At 38.3% G+C, this 16,634-nt stretch overlaps 2 protein-coding genes and 1 long non-coding RNA gene across 3 annotated transcripts; all 3 read left to right on the top strand.

The window, feature by feature from the left end:
* LOC104745799 lies at positions 1,489-1,993 on the top strand. The gene is made up of 3 exons (XR_760779.2): positions 1,489-1,650; positions 1,742-1,785; positions 1,893-1,993. It is a non-coding gene; the product is annotated as an uncharacterized LOC104745799 (long non-coding RNA).
* On the top strand, positions 4,943-12,323 carry LOC104745798. Its single transcript, XM_010467152.1, has 6 exons — positions 4,943-6,844; positions 7,303-7,443; positions 7,560-9,321; positions 9,449-9,699; positions 9,938-10,797; positions 10,906-12,323. Exons 1-6 carry the CDS (start codon positions 5,288-5,290, stop codon positions 12,191-12,193), a joined length of 5,859 nt encoding a protein of 1,952 aa, XP_010465454.1. The 5' UTR covers positions 4,943-5,287; the 3' UTR covers positions 12,194-12,323.
* On the top strand, positions 13,211-14,630 carry LOC104745797. The gene is made up of 2 exons (XM_010467151.2): positions 13,211-13,991; positions 14,105-14,630. Exons 1-2 carry the CDS (start codon positions 13,326-13,328, stop codon positions 14,438-14,440), a joined length of 1,002 nt encoding a protein of 333 aa, XP_010465453.1. The 5' UTR covers positions 13,211-13,325; the 3' UTR covers positions 14,441-14,630.

Here is a 16,634-nt window from a genome sequence, read left to right as displayed (position 1 = left end):
GAGATGTTGTGGAGATGTTTGTTAAGAGGAAAGCAGCTATGAAGAAGCTGCTTGGGGAGAATAAACAGAGGTTGTCATTAACAACCGATATTTGGGTGGCTCCATATACTGGAAATAGTTATATGGTCATTACTGCTCATTATATTGATGCTTGGTGGAAGTTAAAGAAGCTGATCATTGGTTTCAAGAATGTTCCAGATCATAAAGGTTCAACAATCTCCAAGGTTCTTATGGATTGTATGGAAGAGTGGGACATCAAGAAGATCTTTTGCATCACAGTAGACAATGCCACTGCTAACAGTTCAGCAATAAGGAGATTCAAGGAAGCATTTACACAGCTTAATGGGAATGATGCATTTATTCTTAAAGGTGATTATTTGCATCTAAGGTGTGCCACTCATATATTGAATTTGATTGTGAAGGATGGTCTGACAGAGGTAGATGACAGTGTGGCTGCCATCAGGAATGGGATTAATTATCTGAGAGGTACAACAGACAGATTGAAAACATTTGATCTTCGAGTGGAAACAGCAAAAGTTAAACGTGGAAGCATACCTTTAGATGTCAAGACCAGATGGAACTCCACTTACCTTATGTTAGAACAAGCTTTGAGGTTTAGGGTGGCATTTGAAAAGATGCAAGCTGAAGACAAAGTCTATAATGACTACTTTGAGGAAAAAGTGGATGGGACAAAAAGGGTTGGACCAGCAGTCAAGAAAGATTTCGATGCAGTTGAGAGGTTGGTTCAATTTCTTGCCATCTTTTACAAGTCTACACTAGTACTATCAGCTTCAACTTCTGTTTGCTCCCACAAGATATACAATGAGATAGTTACCATCTTAAAAAACATTACTGCTCTAACTGCAAGTACTGGTCCTGATGCAAATTTGAGATGGAAAGCATTGGTTATGTTAGAGAAATTAGAGAAGTATTGGGATCCTTTTGGAGAGAAGGTTGAAATGAATAAGTTGTTGATAGTAGCAAGTATATTCGACCCAAGAAAGAAGATGAAGTTTGCTCAGCTTTGTTTTGACACACTTTATGGTAAGAATAGTGTTGAGGCTAATCATCTTCATGATTCAGTCTTGCAAATCCTCAAGGATATGTTTGCAGAGTATAGTGTTTTAGTCAATAGAAGTGGCAGTGGTGAATCAGAGACATCTACTCAGTCCCAAAGAGCAACTTTTTAGTCTCAAGAACAAGTTGGAAATGATTATTGTGAGAGAACTGTTGGTTTTGAAAGCATGGAGAGTCTCTACAAAGATGTGGTTAAAGAACTAGGAATTCAAGATTCATCAAATGAGCTGGAGTTGTATTTGAAAGAAAATGTGGAGAATCCAACCCTTCTAAATGGTGCTGAGTATGATTTGCTATCTTGGTGGAGGATCAATAGCCCAAAGTTCCCTGTTCTATCACTTATTGCTAGAGACATACTTGCAATGCAAGTGTCTTCAGTAGCATCAGAATCTGCATTTAGCACTAGTGGGAGGATATTGAACCCACAAAGAAGCTGCTTAACCCACTACATGATTGAAGTCTTGATGTGCACAGAGCAATGGATGAAATGTGAGATTCATGTCAATGAAAAAGGAGTGATAACAATCCAACAATTGCTTGCGGATGTGGAGTTGCAAGATGAGCTCATGCGAGGTAATTATATCTTCTATTAAACTCTTTTAACTCAAATGTGCTTTTTACTTTCTGTTTCTGAATTGATCTTTTGTTTTGTTGTGTTATGTAGAGTTTGATCCTGAGTTCAACTTGCAAGGACTGTAGAGTACTAGAGTAAGTTTGATGTCTCTTACTCTCTTTGATGAAACACTTTCGATCTCTCATCTCTTTGATGAATTTTAAGTTTGAATGTTAAGTTTGATGTCTGTTTTGTTATGTAGAGTATGAAATGAATTCAACTCGCAAGGAGCCAAGCCAAGGAGGCAAGGACGGTTACGGTTTCAAGTAGCATTCAAGTTTCAAGTTTGATCTTTGTCTCTTTGATAGTTTGATGGAACTTTGGTGTGTGATGTCTCAAGTTTTTCTGTTTTTGTTTGTCTTGCTCTTGTTGTCTGAACTTTGATGTCTCTTGTTTGGTGTTTGATGTCTTATTGTCTTTGAACTTTGCTCATCTCTTTAGACTTTGAACTCTTGTTGTTAGGAAATAAGTTTGAACTTTGAACTATGATGTCTCAAGTTTATGTTTTCATTTTCGGGTATTTTTCTACATTCGGGTACAAATGGATCCATTTTACCCGAACCAAAAATTGAATTTCAAGTTTCGGTTCTGATTTGGTTCCAAAAATTGTAGAACCGAACCGATCCGGAACCGAGAGGAACCGAACCGAGATCCGAACCGAATCTTAACGGTTCTTAAATGGATAAAAAATTTATGTAACCGAAAGAACCGGACCCGATCGGTTCCTACCCAGATCCGACCCATGGACCCGAATGCCCAGGGCTACCGAAGGTTTTACAGGGGTTACAGAAGAAATTATGGAAGATTCACTGTAGCAATATTCATTTCCCAGGAGCAATCCGAGACAAACTGTGCCGAGCAGGCATATTACAGACAATACAAGCATGCCCGCCGATCGCAAAAAAGCTGACGCTCCCCGGACTAAGGGGGGGACTATTGTTGGACATGGGATGCGCCCAATATGCCACTCGGCCCAACAAGACAAGATAATTGCGATTTCGGCCCGACAAAATTGGATGAAAGTCATTAATAAAATCGTAAAGGGCAATCTCGGGAATTCATGATGGAAACCCTAGAAAACCCTCGGTCTACAGTCCGTTATATAAAGCAATAGTACTCGCTGGAGAAGATCGATCAGACTCACGTACAATACTCCGAGAGCAAAACTTTGTGTCTAATCATAGTTATTATTTCCTGTATAATTCTCGTTAGCTTCCGAGCTCGTCGTGACTCACTTGTCAGTTCTCCTGTGAACTGACGAGCATGATCTTGACTCGTTCTAGTGACGACCTCGAATTCTTATCGTTAATAAAAGAACAAACTTCTCTTTCCCCAAAAATCGATATTTATTTAGTGTTGTGCAGTCCTCAGTACAAACACTCATGAATACACAATTCAAGTTTAGAATACAACAAAGATTTTGAGTATTAGAGAAGATTAGTCTCTCTTACTCTTAGACAAGCACAGGGAAGAAGACAGTGTGATGTGGACCATGTGGTGAGTGAGAGAAGGTTTTGCAGATTTAGAGGTCTAAATATCTGTTGATAAGAGCTCTTCCATTTTCTTCTGTATATTAGACCATCTTTATTGGTAAGAACTCATGCCAATATTTTAAATATAAATTTAGCATATTTTATAATTTAGGACTCATTAAGAATTCTTAATTTCTACCTCCTCCAATGGTAAGGTCCTACAAAGACCAATATGTCTTCAAAAAAACTAATTCTTAAGAACCAATATATCTACAAAGACCAATTTCTACCTCCTCCAATGGTAAGGTCCTACTAGAGTCGCCGTTGATCTGCCGTCGGTGGAGATGATGACTAAAAGAGAATTCCTTATTAATTAGTTTCATTATTAAAAAAAAAAATAGAAAAAGTGACTCTATTAAAAGTTGATGTTGTATAGGGAAAAAACAAATATAAGGATCATACATAAAAGAGAAATGTTTTTACTAATTGTTAAAGCTCTGATCAAATCGTATGTAATTCCACGTACAAATCCTAGTTTCATGAAAACATTAAAAAACAAAAAAAAAATATATATAAAATAAAATAAAAATAACTAACACATTATCATAAAATATCTTACACATTTTAAAAAAAATATTATAATAAAAATGCAAATTTATATATAATAAAAAATGGTCTCTCATACTAACCAATCAAAAAGAGTTATTTCATTATATTAAATAAAACAATGTACGTTGCACAAAAAAAAGGTAAAACAATATATATGTCAAATAGTTAGTTTTTTGTAATTGTATTTAATATTTTGTTATAAAGTTATAGTCTACAGATACAATATAAATTAGTTGGTAAAAATAACAAATTTAAGTAATAAAAACACAATAAAACATATAAATTTATGTATATCCAAATTTATTGAAAACACAATTAAAAAATAAAATTCATGCAAAAACTAAAAAATAAAAACAAACCGTCTAACGGACGGACTACTACCTAATTAAATATAGGTTAACGATGAACTTGCACGTTGGCGTTCTGAATGTTCGTCGCCATTTGCTCTATCGATGCACAGAGTAATTGGGATGCTATTCAATAAAATTGTTCAATTAAAAAAAACATTACATAAATTTGTACCAAGTAAATAAAGCTGCTATAAAGTTTGCAAAATTGGTGAAAAAAAACCCTATTGTGATTGGGATGCTTGGATTTTAAAACAATGAAAAAGCCTCATTGATATGATTTTTGATTCTATATTATATATATTTTTATATATATATAAGAAGTTCGTAGATGAGATTCAAGTTAAAAAAATACATAGCAGGATGAACTTTATAATTTTGAACGTAATGTCTAAATAATAATTACAAAAACTCGCATGATTAAATTTAAAGCAAGTATTATTTCTTCGAATTAGTTAGAGTTCTTTCTTTTATTATATATATATATATTATTAGAGATCTAAGTTGATAAGAGCTCTCCCATTTTCTTCTGTATGAATATATTATGAGTATGAGGGTTTATATTGTACATAAAAATAAAATTGGTTGGCGGCATTTTGCTAAGAATAGCACCCCAAAAAACAAGAGGCCCAGGAGTAAGCCCAGTTTCGGCCTTCAGAGCTGCGTGTGTTAACTGTTAAGTCAAACACAACTCGAATCTTATTGGTTCTTGAGAAAATCGACGGTTAGGTTTACTGGGCATCACGCGGCTGAGATTCACTCGCTTCAAATGAGCGTGGCTAATTATTTTATATCAATTCCAACAATTTTCTAGTATTTTTTTATTTGACTAGCGCCACCGTGGGAGACCCAAGACTCCGAGGCAAATTGAGGAGGAGTAATCACCGGAGAGACGAACTTCTTGGAGGCGAAGGAGGTTTCAATTTTATCATCACAATCGTAATTTCTTAAGTTAAATTAGTCGAAATCAGGATCTAGGGTTTGGGTTCATTCGGATTAGATTCTACCAAATAAATGGGCTGATCATGGAGTCGCTCTGATGCGTTTTCTTAAGCACCTCCGTCGCGATACACTGCCTCATTTTGGAAGGCGTATGGTTCGGTGAGTGTTTTCTTATGTTCATTTGGTTCAGCATTGAGAAGAACAGTTGTATGCCTGTTTGATTCGTCATGAAATCATCGCATGTGGTGAGAAAGAATCCTTTGGGTTCTCCTTCTGGGAAGAAGAGTAAGAAGCTTACTGCAATATGTGAAGAGGAATACAAAAAAAACCATGGAGAGTCGATAGATAGAGATGGTGGTGCTGACTCTGAACTTCGGAGGAGCTCTAGGGTCAGGAAGATACCGTCCATCTTGGACGCTTCTCCTGCTCCTCCAAAGAAAAGGCAGCGTTCTAATAATCACGGGGATAGGAGGAGGTCCAGTAGTATAGAGAGAGTGACTAAGGAGGAGGAGAAGGGGGATTTGGATACCTCGGATGGTTGGAAATCTAGGTTGAGGTCAAGGAGGAGGAACGTCGGTTTTCAAGCGAGTAGGAGACAGAGAGGTACGGTTAAGGAGAGAAGAAAACTCGTTTTCAGAAATAGTTCCTATGAGTTGAGTGAAAAAGCAGTGGCAAGAGAAAGGGAAGAGGAAAGAGGATTCCCTAAAGGTGGGAAGCTGATTAAAACAACAAAAACGCCAGTGGAAGTTACAGAAATCGAAAGTTCGGAAGATGAGGGAAAAGATTCAGATACTAGTAATTCTGAAGATGATGAGAGTGCTAGCGAGTCTGATGAATCAATGCAGGCTGACAGTGAAGTTAGAGAGGAAGATGATAAGAAGAAGAAAAAGAAGGCTACCAAAAGATCCGTTGTTTTAGAGAGTGAGAATGAAGTTGATGGAACGGAGAGTGAGAGCGAGGAGGGAACAGACACTACTGACAGTGAGACTGATGATAGTGATGAAGAGGGGGAAAGTGAGACTCAAGGTAGTGCAGAGAAGACAGGAAGTGAGACTGAAGCTAATGTGGATGAAATGAGAGATGATACTGATGTTAGAATGGAAGCAGTGCAAAATGAAAGTCGGAATCAAATGGAAGGATTGGAAAATGAGATTGAGATGGGAGTTGAAGATGTGATTACGGAGATGGGTGTAATAGTTTCTGGAAGTGGCGGTGGCACTGGTATACCGGAGGATGATAATGATGTTGGTGATAAAGTTGAGAACAGAAAAGAAGATACTTTACATCCTGAACAACTTCGTGAAGCTAGCATCGAGGTTAGTGAGAGTTTGAAGCAGAATGATGTTATCGGAGAGCCAGGTGTTTCTAGTACACCATCTCATGATAAGACCGAAGAACTAAGTGAGTTTCTCATTAGAGTGGATGAAAGTGTGGAAATGCTTGATGAGTTACCTATTCAGAATGAAACTTGCAAGAAGGTAGTTGACTCAATTTGCACTTCATTAGATAGACTTGGTAAGCCAATCTTCAAACAAACCAGAAGATGTGGTTTATGTGGAGTTGGTACTGATGGCAAACTCCCAAAGAAGTTGATGCAAGATAATGGTGACAGTAACGTAGAGGAACATAGCGAGTCTTCATCGGCAGAGGAGCCAAACTATGACATCTTGGATGGTTTTGGCGATGATACTGGATGGCTTGGCCGTCTGCTGGGTCCTATAAATGATCGTTTTGGAATTTCTGGAACTTGGGTTCATCAGAATTGTGCCGTTTGGAGTCCAGAGGTAATGTGTGGTTCTGATTATATGACACAACACGTCTTTTGATTGCTTAGGTGCATTTACATGTGTTTCTCGCTTCAATGTTATATGTTTCTATGGGTTCATTTACACACATTGTGTGTTCAATTCTGTCACAGTATTATCACTCTGGTGTTTTTTTTCTCGCCTAATCTTTCGTTGTTCTGTGATTTTGTTTCGTAACTATTGATATATCTCTCATGGTTGTATTTGCCATTGCTGTACTTGATGAAAATGTAATACAACAGTTAAAGAGCAGAATATACAAAAAGGCTTGTCAAATTTCTTGATTTTCTAGGCTTCTCTATTCCTTGATCTAAGCAATACAAAGGGTCTTGACATTTATTTATCTGTTGTAACTATGCTCTTACTGTCGTCTCAGTAATTTCCCTTTTACTGAACTCTGTTTTCTGTAAACGTTAATGTTTACTCTTTTACTGCAGGTTTATTTTGCTGGTGTAGGATGCTTAAAGAATATAAGGGCGGCACTTTTCAGAGGGAGGTCTTTAAAATGCACTCGTTGTTCAAGACCTGGGGCAACCATTGGTTGTCGGGTTGATCGATGTCCAAGAACCTATCATTTGGTCTATTACTACTCCCTTTCTGGTTTCCCTTCCTCACCTGAGATATAGGCTAATAAACTGGAAATGTTACTGTATCTTGCTCTGACAATTTCTTTGTGGTGTTCTGTATTTCGCAGCCTTGTGCACGAGCTAATGGTTGCATCTTTGATCACCGTAAATTTCTCATTGCTTGCACAGACCATAGACATCATTTCCAACCCTATGGTCGTCAATGTCAAGTCAGAATGAAGAAGATGAAAGCCAAGAGGATGCGATTGGAGATGAAGAAACACTCAAATGATGCCTGGCGTAAGGATGTAGAAGCGGAGGAAAAGTGGTTTGAGAAGTGTGGTGAAGATGAAGAATTTTTAAAACGTGAAAGCAAGAGACTGCATCGAGATCTGTTAAGAGTTGCTCCTGAGTATATTGGGGGATCTGATTCTGAAAGTGGAAAGGCATTTGAGGGATGGGACTCTGTTGCTGGGCTTGAGGGTGTAACTCAATGTATGAAAGAGGTTGTTCTTATACCCTTACTATATCCAGAATTCTTTGATAACTTAGGACTTACACCTCCAAGAGGTATCCTCTTGCATGGACATCCTGGAACTGGAAAAACTCTTGTGGTTCGAGCGCTGATCGGTTCCCTTGCTCGTGGTAATAGAAGGATTGCCTACTTTGCCCGTAAAGGGGCAGACTGTCTGGGAAAATACGTTGGTGACGCTGAGCGCCAGTTGAGGCTTTTGTTTCAGGTCGCTGAAAAATGCCAACCATCCATCATATTTTTTGACGAAATAGATGGTCTCGCTCCCAAGCGGTCAAGGCATCAAGATCAAACACATAGCTCTGTTGTATCCACATTGCTTGCTTTACTAGATGGCTTAAAGTCGCGTGGCTCAGTGGTGGTCATAGGTGCAACAAACTACCCTGATGCTATTGACCCAGCGTTAAGGAGGCCTGGGAGATTTGATAGGGAGATATATTTTCCACTACCATCCGTCGACGATAGGGCTGCAATCATCTCACTCCATACGAGGAAGTGGCCTAAGCCAGTGTCTGGATACTTGCTCAAGTGGATTGCTAAAGAAACTGCCGGTTTTGCTGGTGCGGATATACAAGCTCTCTGCACACAAGCTGCCATGATTGCCTTAAATAGGAGTTTCCCTTTGCAAGAATCTTTGGCCGCTGCAGAGTTGGGAGTGTCTAGTAGTAATCGTGCTGCTCTTCCATCCTTCTCAGTTGAAGAAAAAGAGTGGTTGGAAGCTTTATCCCGCTCCCCACCCCCATGTTCACGTAGAGGTGCGGGAATAGCAGCTAGTGATATATTTTCTGCCCCGCTTCCTACTTACTTGGTGCCTTCTCTGTTGCGACCATTGTGTTCTTTACTTGTTGCTTTTCATCTTGAAGAACGTATCTTGCTACCACCTCTTCTTTCCAAAGCTGCGGTTGATGTCCAAAATGTGATCCGTTCTGCTTTGAGCGACAAAAAGATAACTGAGGGTGGTTGGTGGTCTCATGTTGATACTCTTCTCCAAGATGTAGATGTTGTAAAGGATATAGTACAAAGACTTTCTTATGCTGGGATACTAGATGGAGGTTGTGACTTGGTTAGATCTGTTGCAAGCATTCCTGGTGCTGACGACTGTAGTTTGGGTTCTGCACAATTCATGGTACACAAAGTTTGCCGACATCCTGGGCTTCTGGGAAGTGCTTCTGTAGACTCGACGAGCAAGTCAGGGTTCCAACTGCTTATTGCTGGAGGACCTAAATCTGGTCAACGACATCTTGCTTCATGTATCTTGCATTGTTTTATTGGTAATGCAGAGATGCAGAAGATAGACACAGCAACAATTTCACAAGAAGGAAATGGGGATCTGGTGTTAGGCATAACTCACTTGTTAAGTACGTATTTTGTTATATAATTTTCATGCTGTTACTTCAGTATTGAGGATATTTAATCATTTACATAACATTTTTTTGTTTAGTCTTACATACAATTTCGTAACTGGAATATCTTGTCTGCTTGTAGTTAAATGTGCTAGCAGGAAATCATGTGTTGTATTCATGCCAAGGATTGACTTGTGGGCTGTAAAGACAGAAACTCCACTGAGTGAGGAGGTCGAGTGTGATGATGATCCTGTGAAGGAAAATTGTTCTGCCATTTTTCCAGAGATGGGAGAGGAAAAGGCATTGCAGAATGCTGCTCAAGTTTCCCATGCTTGGAACACATTTTTTGAGCAAGTAGAATCGTTGCGAGTTTCCACAAAGATGATGATTCTGGTATGCTTAACTTCTTACATAATATTGTTTTCTTCAATATATTTTCCTTGTTTCGGCAGTAGTTAATAATGGGCTGTCTGGACTTCTTGTTAATTTAGTTACAGTAATTTTGGTTAGTCATTTTTTTTTCCATCTTTTTGTGAAGGGTGGTAATGTAAGCTGTGTACTATGCTTTTTGTTGATTACCAGTCTCTGAGAAGACAGTCTCTATACTAAAATTGTTTATTTTTGGTGATAGGCTACTTCTGGCATGCCCTACAAACTCCTGCCTGCTAAGATACAACAGTTCTTTAAGACTGACCTTTCAAAGGAGTATCAGCCAACTATGTCTGAGGCTGTTCCACAATTCACTGTACAAGTCACGGAAAATTCTGACCAGGATATAGCCATTGACCTGTCTGCTACTGAGTTGTCAAGGCGGGCAGTCCAAGTTTTCCTTCATTTGGTGCATCAGAGAACCCATACTCACTGTGACATACAGAAGAAATACCAAAGAGAGGATCCTGACCACGGTTGCAGAGATGCAGGTTATCAGAATAATACTGATCATGGCGCAAGGGAAGGAGCAGTTGGTAAATCAAAACCTCTTGATGATGGCTCTTTAAAAGTTCTACCATTACCTATCAACATTAATGTGAAACCGAAATCAAGCCTGCAGTTAGCTGTCTCCACATTTGGTTATCAAATCCTACGGTATCCTCAGTTCGCTGAACTTTGTTGGGTTACATCAAAGCTTAAGCAAGGGCCAAGTGCAGATGTTTCTGGTCCTTGGAGAGGATGGCCATTCAATTCGTGTATCACTCGTCCTTGTAATTCCTCAGAGCAGATTATAACTGCTTCCGATTCCAACAATGTTAAAGGGAAAGATTCATCGGGCATTGTCAGAGGCCTTATTGCTGTTGGATTATCAGCGTATAGAGGCACCTATTTATCACTGAGGGAAGTCTCCATTGAGGTACGAAAAGTTCTTGAGCTCTTAGTTGGACGGATCAGTGTAAAAATCAATGCTGGAAAGGACAGATGTCGATATATTCGAATTTTGTCTCAAGTTGCTTATCTGGAAGATTTGGTTAATAGTTGGGTATATGCAATGCGAAGGTACGCCTTAAAGTATATTGTTTTATGTATGTTTGTTCTAACACATACATAACTTCATTGTTTTTATGTATGTTTGTTCTAACACATACACAACTTCATTGTTTACAGTTTCGAATCGACCACTCAAACAGAGTCGACGAATCCATTGTCATGTTCTGTACTCGATCCATCAGTGAGAACAACTGATCAATCAAAAGGGTTAGAAGAAAACCCGAAACAAGATACCCAAAACATGAATTTGCCAGACCCTGTAACATCTAGTAATCTTACCGATAGTCATCAGCCAGTTCTAGAGATGGCAAATGGTCGTTGTGGAACAAATCATGAACCTTTTCGTGAAGATACTGGACATCTTACAACCCAAAGTACGGATGGCTTAACTTTGGTCAAAGAAAATGGTGATGTTACCGATAGTCCTCAGCCAGTTCTAGAGATTGCAAATGGTCGTTCTGGAACAAATCATGAACCTTGTCGTGAAAATACTGGACATCTTACAACCCAAAGTACGGATGGCTTAACGTTGGTCAAAGAAAATGTTGATGTTATTTCGAATACTGAAATAATGATCGAGGATTCAGGAGTTAGTTCCTTACAGCAGGCTGCCCTTCTTGATCTTAACTCTCCTGCAGCCGACCATGAAAAGAATGAAATTCACCATGGATCATGCGAGGTAGAAACTACAACAGCCATTGCCTTTCAAGGAGAAACTACTTCCCTAGAAAATCCTAATGGATCTGGGGAATTCAATACTCTCTCCCTGAAAGATCCCGACAAATCAGCTGACTTAGATCATGGTAAAGCCTGGGACGGAGTTCATGGCTTAGAATCTGCAAGCAACATGCCCGAACAAGTTGAAAAGACTGCAAGTACTAATCCTCTGGATGACCCTAGTTTGGTGTGTTTATACCGGTGCTGCTCCCAGTGTGTCTCCATCCTCCAAGATTCAATGCATAAATTAGTTACTCGCGAATTGAGAGTTGGTAGAAGTTACATCACAACAGAGGGTATACATGATGCGGTTTCGTCATTATCAGTCGAGCTTATTGCTGCTGTTAGAAAGTTCATCTCTCCCAAAAACGATGGTACTACACAGGAAGCAAAGATTGAAGATCACGATGGATGTCCAGAAAAGGAAGCATGTTCTTGCAAACGCTTATCCGGAAATTTTCTTGCCTCAGTTGAATGTTGCAGTCACTCTGCTGAAGAGCAAGGGAGCTTAGATGAAGCAAACACATATCCAAGCCCTAAGACTTGGGTTGAACCAGTATTCATTTTCAAAGATGGAATATTGGTTCCGGTAAGTACTGAAGATGACCGCTCTTTGCATTGTAAATATGATAGACTCTGCCTTGGTTCTCTCGTAGAGTTAATTGCAACTGAGATGAAGCCTTTTTGATTGATTCATCTTTTATCTTTTGTTACCCGTTACAACTGGTGTCTCTGCCATTGATTTTTGCTGTACTGGTAAACTAATTTAGCTCAGGTATGAAAAAATATAAATATTTTTTACTGAAGGTTTACATTTTCTGTTTGGTTACTAATTAATTCTGGATCTTTCTCTTGAGATAATTGTGATGAGATTAGCATTAGTATCTTGAGCATTGTCAACAAATCTTCAGGTACGCAGCTAGATTGACTGATTTAGCTTTGGCCGCATGTCACCTGATAAAGATTACGGCTGATGAACATAGTTATTGTTAAATCATACTAGTATATAAGTATATAGCATATGCAATGTCACACTATAATTGGAGAAGAATATGTAGGTTCAGAGCTCGAGAGAGTTATTGCTTTTAGATTACATGTATTTTATGATATTATCACCAATATCTTTGTATTTATTAGGTTACAATAATTCTTAGCTGTTAGTTTAATATTATTTTATACTATAGAAAACCCAATTTGTTACATGTTAGTTTAAGAATCACATGGCATGTTGACTGTCATGACAGGGCTTATTATGCCGTTTCTTAGCAATCATATCTTTTGTTGAAAACCTTATTTTTCTTAGTTGTTGCCAGAAATCCTCTTGATTTGTTTATATAATTTTGGTTTAGTTATCCACTTAACAATACTTAATTATTGGGTTTTTCTTTTCCAAAAATACAATTGGTTTATAATATACAACAAGATGTTTTTGTATCACTGCAATTTTAAAATAAGTGGAGTCAAAAATATTTCCCTAGAAGTTAAAATATATTCATTCCATAATTCAGAATAATTGAAAAATGAAAGAATCTTATAATTAAGGAAAAAGTCTGAAATTTATTTCCCTTTTTGTTTTACTCAATATTTCTTCTTTTATTTATGTACCAAAACAAAAAAACATTGAATCCACATAAAAACATTGAAAAATAATGTAAAAATAACTAAAATAAGTGCTGAATGGTTGCCCACATGGGTACCTCTTAATAAGTCTCCAGAATCTATGCTTCAAATACAAACCGAACAAAAGAAGAAGAAGAAGAAGAAACAAGAACTCATACTTATCTCTTTTTGTTATTTCTTGTCTGAACTAAAAAAAAAAAATGGATTCTGGTTCGAATGATCATCAAGAATTAGAACAAATCGAAGCCATTGATGATCTTCTCGAAGATTTCTGGTTCTTTGACAACTTACTTGACAGAAGATCAAGGATCTTGAGGTACTGTCATTCAGATCCTTACCCTTTTTCTCCTTCACCTTCTTCTTCTTCTTCTTCTTCTTCTTCCTCCACTTGTCCCAAACCCGAAGTTCCGAAAATTGGAGATTCGGATTCGGAGAATAAGCTTTTAAAAGCTTCCACTGGGGAAGACTCTGCTCCACCGGCGTGTATTGAGAAAAAAGAAGGTGCAGGCGAGCCTGAGAAGATAAAGAAGATGAGGAGACAGTTCTCTGAGAAGATTAGGGTTCAAGAACGAAGAACTTACTTGAAGAAGAAGGAACCTATGATTCGAGAAAAGGGAATAAAAGACAGTTCGAGAAGAAACAGAACAGGTAGTAGTTCTAGTAATAGTGTCCAGTGTTGTCCGATGGGAGGTAGTTTGCAGAGAACTCAGACATTGCCAAGTTACATAGGAAGAGAAGACGATGGAAATGAGTTTCAAGATCAAGAAGAGATCGATGATTCAAGAATGGGATTCCTGATCCGTGAAGCCATCGCTAGCTCTTCTTCTTCTTCAGGATTTACTCCAACAAAACAGAACACTCCAAAGGTGATCTCTCTTTTTTACATTACTCTCATCTAATACTTGGATGATTTGATTGGATCATTGTTGTTGTTGAGACTTTTGAATTTTGGTCAGTAAGTTTTGTAAACTTTGTGCAGGTTTCAAGCATTCCAAGGCATAGACCACCGAGAAACTCGAGATCAGAAGACGCTATTCAAGAACTGGTCGTCAAATCACAAAAAACCCCAAACCCCAAAACGCTGCGTAAAACATTAAGCAGCATCGACACGAAAGAGATACTGATGTTGAAGGATTTGGACATTGATCCAGAGAAGAAGCAAGACGAACAAAAACAGAAGAGAGACCAACGAGCCGCAGCGGTGGTGGGACAGCCGATCCCGGTTTGGGTTCCAAAAGATTCAAGTAGAGACATGAAAGCTCAAATCAAGTTTTGGGCTCGAACCGTCGCAAGTAATGTTCGTCAAGAATGCTGATAACATTATTTTCATTCACAAACAAAATTGCTTCTAATATATTATACAACACTTCATTTCACATTCTTTCGTTCCCTTTTGTTCAAAAACATTTCATTTATCATTTCACCTACAAGAAGGAAAAAAAAAGAAACATAATAATGGGTTTTGTGATTTGAGGGCAAAAGCAAATTGAAGTAATCTATATATATAAAGTTACCTTTTCCTCTATTCTTGTGCAGCCACGTCATCACGTCTATTAGTTAACTAATGCCATTTTTTTGAAGTCCAATTTTAGGAGAGAACCCAGTAAATAATTCCTACTTGGTTCTTTAATTAGATTTTTAAGCCCTTTTCGAGTCGATATGTATTAAATGTTTATTCTGCTCATCGAAGGAAACCCTTTTTTCCTGGCAGCTCCACTCCGCCGCCGTTAATGTGCGACCTCAACCGTCCCCCTATCTTGATTTCCTTCTGTCATCTCATACATCCCTCATCTTCTTCATGAATTCCTTCAAACCCTTTCACTATCTCCATCGGACCGTCTTCCTCTAAAACCGTTACTCAAGTCTTTCAATGCCCTGTCATTCAAATGAAGCCGCACAACTTTTCTTCAATGGGTGCAAGGTCAAGCCCTATATAATACCCTCTCTTCCAACCTCATGCCTCTCACAATTTCCTCACTCTCTAAATTTTATCTTTACTAACATGGAATCCACTGTTGTTTCATTCGCAGATCTCAAAGCTGGCTGCCTACACCAGCAGATCGTTGGAAGATTGCTTCGTCACTGGCCTGCCCGCAACGTCAAAAAAGGAGGCCAACTAATGTGAGTAGATTTCTTGCTAATAGATCAAAAGGTTGTATCGATCTCAACTCTTTTGTCAATTACTCGATTATAATATCTTTATCTAACTTGAGGTCTTTTTTTATAGTTTTGTCATCCAAAGGATCCATCAATGTCACCCATCTTTCAAAATACGAAAAGTCGTTGTGTGATGGGGCAATATATATTCTCTCGGATTTTGAAGTCACCAGAAGCAACACCCGTTTCAAACTAACTGACTCCCCTTTCTCCGTACGTTTCATAGCAACCACTGCTTTTCATCAGGTCAACGAGTCTTTCGGTATTGTTCTGGAAGAGTTTTACAGGTTCCGGACTTATCAACATCTGGTTTCTCTTGCCAACACCAATACAGATCTTCAAGGTGAACCGACGTTTAAACTCTTTTAATATTTCCCGTCTCCTATATTATCTTCATCTCTTAAAAGAAAAACTTCCATTATTAAACGCTCATGAGTTTGTTTTATTTATAAAAAGAAATCGACAACTTCTCTATATGATGTACAGGGCGTCCGTGTTAAACTTTCCTACATTATGTTGATTTACGGTGTTGTTATTTTATTCCATACATTAATTTATAGCCTTATGGTTTTCTCTTCTTCCCTGTTTTCTTGACGCACATTAGATGTCATTGGCCAAGTTTGTTCCACAAAAGCATATCGAAATGGTATGACACAAACCTTGGAGAGGATGTTAGTTCACCTATGTCTTGAGAGGTCTGTTCCTCACCTACTTCCATATAACAATATTTTGGTACTTAATGCTTCCCGTTTCTTCTTGCTTATACTTTCTCTTCTTCCTCCTTATTCAGGTAAAGCTTGGAGAGCTAGAAGCTGAACTTGTTGAAATCAATGCTAATAATGACAAGTTGCAGCGGTCTTATAATGAACTTGTGGAGTACAACCTTCTTCTTGAGAAGGTAATGTCTTTTCATTCTACCTAAATCAGAGTTTTTGTAGATCCTGCAATGCCGCCTTACATGTAGAGTCTCGATATTTTTCTGACTTGGATTTAAATTTGATTGACAGTTTTCTGGTTCTGTAAATATATTTACCTGAGGATAAAAGTAGATACTAATGCCACCACACTATATATAATGTTTGTTCCACAGTGTTTTAGTGAGTGTAAAGGGTCTTCTATAGTGCAAAATGCAGATTTTACACTGTTATGGTTAAAGCGTTGGATGTGCATCTCGTGATATATTCATGTGGATGTTATTGTTTTTTGGCTGGTGAGTTTTTTGCTTCAGCCCATAGAAGTGCTACCGCACAACAGAGTGAGATAGAAACACAGGAAGCTGGTGAAGACCTCCTTGAGGCTCCTTTGTTGCAGGAAGTATGAAAGCTGCGACTGTTTTTCTTCGTCGAGTTTCG

The sequence above is a fragment of the Camelina sativa genome, chromosome 15 (genome assembly GCF_000633955.1).
Source record: "Camelina sativa cultivar DH55 chromosome 15, Cs, whole genome shotgun sequence".
NCBI lineage: Eukaryota > Viridiplantae > Streptophyta > Magnoliopsida > Brassicales > Brassicaceae > Camelina > Camelina sativa.
This window is presented reverse-complemented; position numbering and strand designations above follow the sequence as displayed.

What these genes read in the sequence shown, in the direction of transcription:
- LOC104745798 (XM_010467152.1), top strand. Translation starts at nt 5,288, where the DNA reads ATGAAATCATCGCATGTGGTGAGAAAGAATCCTTTGGGTTCTCCTTCT. An exon ending in GTCCAAGAACCTATCATTTG is followed by an intron (nt 7,444 to 7,559) that starts GTCTATTACTAC and finishes TGTATTTCGCAG; the next exon opens with CCTTGTGCACGAGCTAATGG. An exon ending in TGGGTATATGCAATGCGAAG is followed by an intron (nt 10,798 to 10,905) that starts GTACGCCTTAAA and finishes CATTGTTTACAG; the next exon opens with TTTCGAATCGACCACTCAAA.
- LOC104745797 (XM_010467151.2), top strand. Translation starts at nt 13,326, where the DNA reads ATGGATTCTGGTTCGAATGATCATCAAGAATTAGAACAAATCGAAGCC. An exon ending in CAAAACAGAACACTCCAAAG is followed by an intron (nt 13,992 to 14,104) that starts GTGATCTCTCTT and finishes AACTTTGTGCAG; the next exon opens with GTTTCAAGCATTCCAAGGCA.